General features: G+C 33.7%; 1 protein-coding gene across 1 annotated transcript; it reads left to right on the top strand.

The window, feature by feature from the left end:
* Positions 1-6084: 6084 nt before the first annotated feature.
* On the top strand, positions 6085-8466 carry LOC131616968 (uncharacterized). The gene is made up of 2 exons (XM_058888381.1): positions 6085-6421; positions 6548-8466. The coding sequence occupies exons 1-2, from the start codon at positions 6085-6087 to the stop codon at positions 8464-8466; spliced, it is 2256 nt and encodes a 751-aa protein (XP_058744364.1).
* The last annotated feature ends 1944 nt before the right edge of the window (positions 8467-10410 follow it).

Below are 10410 nucleotides of genomic sequence, written 5' to 3'. Positions count from 1 at the left end.
AGAATGCACAGCCAAATTAACTGAGAACTACCCTGCCCCAGGTTAAAATGCGGGTTTTTTCGTACAGAAAGAAACTCCTACTTCGAAGGCTCAGAGGGGTTGACAAGGGATTAACTTCCTTATTTCTCCAGTGTTTGGGAATTGAAGCAATGCCTGTACATCATCAACAAAGTTTTATTTGAAAGCATACAAATCAACAACTTGGGTATTTTGTTGTCATCATCCTCCCTCCAATCTTTGCATAAAACACAATTTTGATTGAGAAAGCAAATGGAAGAAAAAGTTTTGTAAAAGAAAGCATGAACATAAACAGTGTAGATGAAAATGAATTCAAAATATGCAATGCTCATTTCATTAAAATTACCATTCAGAAACAAACAAAGTCTAAAAGTAAACAGCACAATAAAGGAAATACAAACAGTACAGAAACAAGGCCTAGTGACTAATCAGCAACAAAGATGAGCTATCTTGTCTGAAACACTTGGCTTTAGGAAAATCGGAGGAATGTTGCATTCTTTCTTCAACAAGACTTGCAGGATTTCCATAATTTGATTCATCTGAATTTTCAACTCGCTGACCTCTGCACTTAGAAACTCTTGGTCTTGTTGAAGTTCTTCCATACTTTTCAGATACATGCTTCTAGTTCAATGTGTCGAGGAATCAGCTTGACAGATAAGCAAACCACTCTGAAGATGGAGACAGACAAGGATAAGTTTTCTGGACAACCTGGATGTACGTATGCAAATGATGCAATTGCTGTTTTTTTGTTTTTTATTTATTTGATTTTCAAGGAATTCAAGTTATTAATTTGTAAACATCAAAACAAAAAGGAAATAAATCCTAAATCGGATCAAAGCTTTGATCAAGTTATCATCAAGATCAATCATCCATTTTGGTGGATTAAGGTTTTCACCCCATCAACACCCAAGATCCATTGAGTTTGATGAAACTTATGATGTTTACAAAGAAAGACCTATGAGTTCCTTGGAAATCAAATGAATGCATGGATGCATGGTTTATGCATCAATCACAATCAAGATCACACATGGCCGCACAAACAAAGTTCAAAGGTTCGACGTCACGAGCATGGAGTCAAAGTTAAGAACCACCTACAAAGGTATGTACTAGGGAATTTTGTACCTGCCGAACGGGTACTACAAAGGTTCCCAGAGTTTTCAATCTTCTATCGTATACTACCGGCACGCACAATTGCTCATGGGCACCAATAATATGCCTAAAAAGACCTCGTCTGAGTGTAGCATCGCATGACAACAAGCTCAAATTGGTACTTGACCTTGTTTCTGTGCTACATCCTAAAAGGCTTAGATGGGTTAAAAAGGGTTCTAGGTTATTCAGCTTCTACGGACACTCACTATTGAAAGTAATAGCGTTATCACGATAGTTCGTAACAACCTCTACTACCTTCTATGAGGCCTCCACTGATTGGGGTTCCACCATATGAAGCTCATGGTAAGGATTGCTCCTGACATGCAACTATTGGTCTTACCACCTCCTATCTCAAGTTACTCACCAAAGTCCGGGTTAGGACTTTATCTCATCACAGAGGAACCATCGAGCACCAAAAAAAAAGAAAAAAAAAGAAAATAAACAAACAAAGCACACAATAATACATACAGATAAAAACACAGATAAACAAAAATAGGCTTAACACACTTAAAACTGGATCCCCAGTGAAGTCGCCATTTTTCTGTAGCGGGGAAAATCTGATATCGAAGCCATGGGATTGACTCGAATCAATATTCCGTTTTGAAATCGCCACCGCGCTTTATTTTTTCAAAGGAAAAGGGAAAAGAACGTAAAACCCAAAGTTTTGTTTTTAAAAAAAGAAAGAGATCTCAGGTACGGGTGTTGATTATATGAGGGGAAGGTTTTAAGCACCCCTCATATCTGTGGTACTCCACAGGAACCTTTTTGAAAATCTGTGTGTTTGCTAAAAAGAGAGTTTGTTTTATTTTTAAAATAAGCTCGGCAAAGCGTTAAGCTTTGGGCCTACATACCTCCTCGGTGCAATGGAGAAGTCAGAGCTAATGTAGTTCCGCTTTTGGGAAAAAAAAGTTTTTAAAACGAATAAACACTTTGTTGTCGTTAGAGAGAAATACTCAGCCATTGATCTTGAGCATGAGAACAAACAAGTTCTTTGCATCGCAAATGAAAGAAGGGCGCCAACTCGGATAAAATCAACGAGTATGCCACTAGCTCTCTCACGCGGAAAAGATCTTGTTATTATCAATCAATTTCAACATCGTGGGGTATAACCACTCGTTTCGACAATTAACGGTGTCTAAACTTTTGAAGAAAAGCCACTAGGGGCGAAAGATATTTTTAAGAAAAAGGTTTTGAAAAGATTGCAAACATAAGAATATTTTGGAAAAAGGGAGAAGATTTTGAAAATTTAAGAATGGGAGGAGATGAAGAGGCTAACCTAATGCATAAAATAAAAGCTAAGGAAAGAAACGGTCTAACCGAAATAAGAAGCCAACACTTGACATTAAGAGCCAAGGTAGTTTTCCCATCCTTTGGATTTATCAATACCAACACATTAACACTTGGGGATCCAGATGAACTTATTGTCTTAGCACCACTTTTTATTAAGCACATTAAGATTCTGACGAAAATCGGGCAGAGTAACGGCTGTTTTTGGGTAAAATCCTTATCTCAATGCCTTGGAACTAACCATCAAGGGCTTTCAAGGAAATACCTGCACACATAAACATACAACAGAACAATGCCAGACAGACAGAACAATCACATGATAGTAATAGAATGAGTCCAAAGGTACTAGGTCCATAAGTCCGAATCTCCAAAGCGCTAGGGATAGTAACCGATAGTCCAAAGAGAACCTTATGTATTTTTTAGATTTTCGATTGTTTATTAGTGTTTTAGCGAAAAAATAAAGTATGGTCCAAGTGGACAAAAGAAAAATAACGGAAGCATAAACATATGTCCAAGTGGACAAAGAAAAAAAAACGGCGGAAAGTAAATATGATGAAATGATAAAATAAAGCGATAAAGCTAGAAATATAAAGAGCGGTAATATAAAGAGCGGTAATATAGAGAGCGGTATAGTAAAGGTGCGGAAATTAAAGTTAGTTGTTAAATGTTAAAGATAACCATCTTGAAACTTGTCAAGCATGTTATCAAAATTAGTAGGAGATCGATGGTGAGTGAATGATGTACTCGGATTTAAATTCAATGGGGTTTATCAGAAGCTTGATAAAATCATAGCGACTACACGATAAAAACCTCCACAAGTCTTAAATCAACCGCATACAATTCTCTTCCATATTTGATATTTTTGATTCGGGACACGAAATATTGCGCTATGTTAAGCAGATCGCCAAGTGATTTATGTAGAAATCACCCTACAACGAGGCCGGTCAAAACTTTATGTGCTAATGCATGCGAGAAGAACGATATGTAGATCGCCTTCCGAAAGCAATACTGCACGAAAAGAAAAATGGTGAGTGATCTAGTCTTTACCAAGAATCCATAAGAATTCTCAAGGCATTAAGACTTTCATCGATCAAAATAAAGAGAAGTAAAAGATGGAACCACATTAAAAGCTCCTTTCATCCATAATTTCAATCACATAATTTTGCGGATTTGGATTCTCATCCTATCGACGCCCTAAGTCCATTGAAATTAGAGAGAAATTAGGCCTCTAACTTGTGATTCAAAGAAAATATCAAAAGAATGGGGTAGAAGATGAGTTAGAACCAAAAACAAGTCAAAAACCACAAAAATCAGCATTCTGCCCAGTGTAAATCGATTTGCACAGAGTGTAAATCGATTTGCATAACTCTGTTTTCAAAATCTGCGCAGTTTTCAGTTATGTAAATCGATTTGCACAAGATGTAAATCGATTTGCACAACACAGTTTTAAAAAAAACAGCAAATAAAGAGAAGAAAACTTGTTTAAACATAAAACCAAACACCTTGTGATCTTGGATCAATTTGTGCACGAAAATGTATCAATTAAGCAAGCAAATCTCCTCAATGTAGCACCAAAGGTGCATCAAGCATAAACAACAAAGGATCACATCTTGGATCATGAAAAGGATCTAGAATTTTACCAAATCTTCACAAACTTTGAATCTTCTTCAAGAACACACAACCACAAGCCTTGATCTCTCACAATTGATGAAGAAAAGTAGTGTTTATGTTGAGGTTTAGCTCCAAATTAGTGAGGTTCAAGATGTGACTCACTAATTTGTGTGGAAGAAAAAGAGCTTTGAGTGATGGGTTTGGAAGAGGTGAGGAGAGAATTTGCAATAAGTTTCTTGGCTATCAAAGCTTGAAAAATGAAGAGGGGAATGCCTCAATTTATAGGAGCTAGGCTTGGGAATTTTTGTGGCTTGGAGTTAGGATTGGAAAATAGAATTAGGCTTGGAAAAGTGATTTGGAGCCAAAAATGAAATCCAATGGTCTTGATGCAATCACATGAGGGTACATGATTAGATGATGTAGGAAATCAAATGTAAGAACCAAGTCATGCTTCCCATGCTTGCAAATGATGTCAACACTTCAAAAAGCTGAAATTTGCCTTCATTTTTCCAAATTCGTGCTGGTGCAATCGATTTGCATCTTATGCAAATCTATTTACATAGCTGAAAAAAGGCAAAATCTGGGGAAAAAACAGTTATGCAAATCGATTTGCACCTTATGCAAATCGATTTGCACTGATGGCAGAAGCAAAATCTGGGCAAAAATCAGTTGTGTAAATCGATTTACACCTTATGCAAATCGATTTGCACAGTGAAAATGTTGAAAAATGCCCTTTTTGATGGATACTTTGACTTGGTACCTACAAAACACAAACATACAAAAGCACAAGGCAATATTTTTGGTATTTTGGGTTAGTAAAACATATATATACAAAAAACATTGGTGTTTGATGATCCCTCTTACAGATGAAATGAGCATAACACCGAGAGCAGAGTTTTAAGATGAAACTCTTGATTGATGATTGATATGCAACTGTTGTATGATCTTAGGGTCAAAAATTGGGGTATGACACCTACTGCACAAGGCCTCAAAAAATCCAGGGCCTCAAAATTTTACTTTATGTTACCTGCTAAATCCAGCCCAATCAATTAATAACTTTAAAAAAAATAGCAGCCCAGTTAAACAAACCAGAGTGAAATAAAATACACAATATAATAGCCCAGCCATAAAAGTAAAACACGCTGCTGCATTGGATTTGGTCATTTGGACCATTGGTTATATATATATATATATATATATATATATATATATATATATATATATATATATATATATATATTAGGTTATGCTTACGCATCGTACGGCACGGCAAGTGAAAAAGCTTCAAACATTAGCAAATAGATAGCATAGAAATAAAGCAGCGCTTGCATTTACTTAATTACCAGGTTCATCACTTTTTTAATATTTTTATTGATTATACAAATTTTACTATTTAAAATAATGTTTTTTTATTAATCTTATTTAATACAAGTTTTAGTGTTTTTTTCATTGTTAATTTATCAAAAGTTATATAAACTCTTTAATATATATATATATATATATATATATATATATATATATATATATATATATATATATTTATATATATATATATATATATATATATATATATATATATATATAAATTCATAAAAATAACTTATTTTTCATAATTTATTTGTGAAAATTTTAAAAATTTATTTTTTGAATTGTTAATTTGTTAAATTATAATTTTATTTTTTGATTACTCATTATCTTTAATTTTTTTTATCGGTTCAACTTTGACGTTCTCTATCTGATTCAAACTCAACACCGTGCATTTGATCAAGAACAGCAAGAAATTTCAGGTTTTAATTTTTTTCTTTCTTCAAACATGTCTTCTAAATTGCCTCCTAAAATTAGAAAGTTTGATTCTGGATATGAAAAGCGTAAAAAAAAAAAAGACTTGATGAGTTAACTCAGTCTCAATTGGGAGCTCTTGATAAATTCATAATAAAAGAATCAAAAAATTTAGTTGAAAATCAGAATGCTGGTAATGTTGATGTAGAAATTCTTGAAAAAGTGGTTACTACTGAAAATATGGAAGATAATGTTGATGTTAATGCTTCTGAAAATATGGAAGATAATGTTGATGTTAATGCTACTGAAAATGATATCTTAGACGTTGAAAATGTTGATGTTGAAGATGTTGAAAATGTTGATGTTGAAAATGTTGAAAATGTTGATAATGTTAGTGACAATGGAAAAGATATATTTGATCCGAGAATTTGGGATTCTCTTGATTCCAAAAGTATTGATTTATTAGCTACAAAAGGTCCTAAAAGAGATTTCTCTATTGTGAAGGGTCCTAAAGATAAATCGTCTAGACGCTTTACGGCTAATTTGTATACTAGAGTTTTATCAAACGGAGAGAAGTGTGATAGAGATTGGCTTGTTTACTCAAAAGAGCTTAATAGAGCATTTTGTTTTTGTTGTAAGGTTTTTAAAAAAGGGATTGGTAGAGGTCAATTAGCAAATGAGGGTTTTAGTGACTGGGCACATGTTGGTGAAAGACTTAGAGAGCATGAAATAGGCATGGAAATTATTAAGAATATGACTACTTGGTATGAGTTGCGTCATAGAATGAAAAACTTTGAGACTATTGATAAAACATCTCAAAGATTAATTAACAAAGAAAAGGATCATTGGAAAAGTGTTTTGAAAAGAATTATTTCAATCGTGAAATTTCTTGCTAAACATAATTTAGCCTTCCGTGGTTCTAATGAGAGATTGTACCAAAATAGCAATGGAAATTTTTTAGGCTTAATTGAAATGTTAGCTGAATTTGACCCAGTTATCCAAGAACAAGTTAGACGTATTACAAATGATAATATTCATGTTCACTTTCTTGGACATAGCATCCAAAACGAGATAATACTTTTGCTTGCTTCTGCAATTAAAAATGAAATCATTAGAAAAATCAAACAAGCAAAGTATTTTTCAGTGATACTTGATTGTACTCCTGATGTCAGTCACCAAGAGCAAATGTCTTTGATAATACGATATGTGAATGTTTCTTCAGTTTTTGTAAGTGTTGAGGAATCTTTTTTAGGATTTATGAATGTGGATAATACAACTGGCCAAGGGCTTTTTGATGTTTTACAAAATGAATTGAAAAAGCTTGATCTTGATCTATTTGATGTGAGAGGACAAGGTTATGATAATGGGTCAAATATGAAAGGAAAACATCAAGGTGTACAAAAGAAATTTTTAGACATAAATCCGAGAGCCTTTTATACTCCATGTGGTTGTCATAGTCTTAATTTGACGTTGTGTGACATGGCTAACTCGTGTGTTAAAGCTAAAGACTTTTTTGGAGTTGTTCAACGCATTTATACTATTTTTTCTAATTCCACTAAGAGATGGCAAATTTTAAAAAATAATGTCAAAGGGTTGACTCCAAAATCATTATCATCTACTCGATGGGAGAGTCATATAAATAGTGTCAAAGCTATAAAATCCCAAATGTCTGATTTTAGAGAAGCATTGCTTGAAGTGTCAGAAATGGATCTCGATTCTAAAATAAGAAGTGAAGCTAAATCGCTGGCCACAAATGAGCTTGGTGATTTTGAGTTTTTAATGAGTATAATTATTTGGTTTGAAATATTATACGAAATTAATTTGGTTAGTAAGCTTTTACAATCAAAGAACATGCTTATTGATGTTGCTATGGAAAAAATAAAAGGACTGATTTCTTTTTTTGAGAGATATAGAGAAGATGGTTTTGATAAGGCCTTGGAAAGTGCTAAGGAAATTGCTATTGAATTGAATATTGTTCCAGTATTTTCTCAAAGACGAATAATTAGAAGAAAAAGACAGTTTGATGAGAATTTGAATACCCCGTCAGTTGAGTTATCTGAAGAGGAATCCTTTAGGATTAATTATTTTCTCTACCTTGTTGATCAAGCCATTGCGTCTCTTAAAAAGAGATTTGAGCAGTACCAACAGTATGAAGGTATTTTTGGTTTCTTATTTACTTCTCATAAGTTACAATCATTAGATGATGCAACCTTGGAGTCTTGTTGTAATCATTTTGAACAGGCACTGAAACATAATGATCGATCTGATATTGATGGAAAAGAGCTATGCGTAGAGTTAAAGTTATTAAGAAACATCTTGCCCGAAGAAATAACAGGACCTATTGATATATTAAAATATTTGAAGGGCATGGATTATTTTCCTAATACAATTATTGCATATAGAATTTTATTGACTATTCCTGTAACAGTTGCCTCGGCCGAAAGAAGTTTTTCAAAATTAAAGTTGTTGAAGTCTTACTTGCGGTCTACCATGTTACAAGAAAGACTTAATGGCTTAGCATTAATAGCAATTGAGAATGATATCTTAGAGACAGTACAATATGAAGACTTGGTTGATGAATTTGCTTCAAAAAGTGTTCGAAGGATAGCTCTATTTAAATAGATAGAATGTTGATCATAATATTAGCTTGAAATTGTATTTTGATGTTATTGATTAAAATATAACTATTTTCAATGTTATTTATAAGGATGACTATTTTTTATGTTATTTACAATTTAATTAAAGAATACTTTTATTTAAAATATTTTTATATATTTTTATTAAAGGCCCATTTTAAATATTAGAACAGGGCCTCCAAATTGTTTGAGACGGCCCTGCTCACCTTGCTCAAGGTTTCTCCTTTTCTTTGTTTTACCAGACATCTTCCTGTACTTAAATGGCTGCACATCTGGATATGGGGTCTTTTCCCACAAATTGGATCCATTAACAGGATAAAGTACATGCTTGTAGACTTCCTTGTACCTAAGTGTCTGAAAACATGTTTACAAAAATTGCAATTAAGTTCTCTGTATATAGTAGTAGAAAATGGAAACTTTAATGGATAGCATGATATCATGGTCTTATTCGTTAACTGACTGCTAATGAACTGTCAAACAAAAGATATTTGTAAAAGAAATTGGAGATATATTGAATGATATTAGGGTCTATTAAGTAATATTTCTATTTTCTATTATTTCTCTACATAACTAATAGGTTAAACATGCAATGTAACTACTGACATTGGCATAGTAAATGTGGATACCAAGAATATGTATCAATGATCCACATTTTCAATTTACTTCAATTTAATTAACTACTTAAGTTAAATCGATAGTGGGGAATAATTCAAAGAAATAAAATTTTAGGAGAAATGAAGTACTCAATTTATACCACCAAGTCTCTATCTGCTAGAGCTGGCTAAATTATGTATGTTGTCTTTAAAGATAAGCCTCTCAAATTCTGGATAGATATTTGTTTGCCTCTGAAATCAAAATGGTCTTTAAGTCTCCAAATATGCATGTTGTGGTTTTTTTTGGACTTCTTTTAACTCTCTTAAATACTGACTTGAAATTTCAACTAATAAGTGTATTTTTAAGACCATGATATCCATTAAAAAGATAACAAGAGAAATTGGGGGCCTAAACCTTTTAGATTCAACAACCTTTGGTTTAGTCATAAGGATTTTTATGCTTAGAGGAGGAGTGGAAAAAGATAGAGGTGAAGGGAAGAGAGGATTTTTGTTTGGTGGAGATGTTGAAAGTTCTAAAAAGCAAAATTGGCTTATGGAATAAGGAGGTGTTCGGGTGGATTGACCTTAACATTGAAGAAGCGGGGAAAGAGATGCACTTTTTAGATAACAAGTTTTCTCATTTTGCAGGTAAAGTTCCGGAGGAGGTAGTGATGCAAAGATCTAGGGCGGCTTTATATTTTTGGAACAATCTTTACAAAAAAGAAGGTTTCCTTCGTCTTAAATCGAGGCAATTATGGTTATCCGATGGTGATTGCAACACGCGGTATTTCCACAATTCCCCTAAAGAGAGAAGAAGGTGGAATTCTTTGTGTTCTCTTACTTCTAGTAGCGGTTTGTTGGAGGATGTAAATGAGGTAAAAGATTTTATACATAACTTCTTCAAGTCTTTCTTCGAAGAAGAGGTGGAGGGGAGGCCGAACCTAGGTGGTTTGGGAATGAAGAAGCTTCTTGAGAGGGAGGGTTTAAGCATTGAGCGTCCGTTCACGAAGGTGGAAGTAAAGGAAGCTATTTGGTCGTGTGATGGTAACAAAAGCGCAGGGCCGAATGGTTTCTCTTTAGAGTTCTATAAGAAGTTTTGGGTTGTGATCCGCGAAGATGTTTTGAAGTTGTGCAAAGAATTTCATAGAAAATGCTCTCTTGTGAAATCGGTTACATCTTCCTTCCTTGCTTTGATACCTAAAACAATTAATCCTCAATCCTTAGGTGAGTACCGGCCCATTTGTTTGGTGGGAAGTATTTACAAAATTATTTCGAAGATGTTGACGGCTAGATTGAAAGAGGTTATAGGTGCCTTGGTTTCTACCAATCAAACCGCT

The sequence above is a fragment of the Vicia villosa genome, linkage group LG7 (assembly GCF_029867415.1).
Source record: "Vicia villosa cultivar HV-30 ecotype Madison, WI linkage group LG7, Vvil1.0, whole genome shotgun sequence".
Classification (NCBI taxonomy): Eukaryota; Viridiplantae; Streptophyta; class Magnoliopsida; order Fabales; family Fabaceae; genus Vicia; species Vicia villosa.
This window is presented reverse-complemented; position numbering and strand designations above follow the sequence as displayed.

What these genes read in the sequence shown, in the direction of transcription:
- LOC131616968 (XM_058888381.1), top strand. Translation starts at nt 6,085, where the DNA reads ATGGAAGATAATGTTGATGTTAATGCTTCTGAAAATATGGAAGATAAT. An exon ending in TTTATCAAACGGAGAGAAGT is followed by an intron (nt 6,422 to 6,547) that starts GTGATAGAGATT and finishes ACTGGGCACATG; the next exon opens with TTGGTGAAAGACTTAGAGAG.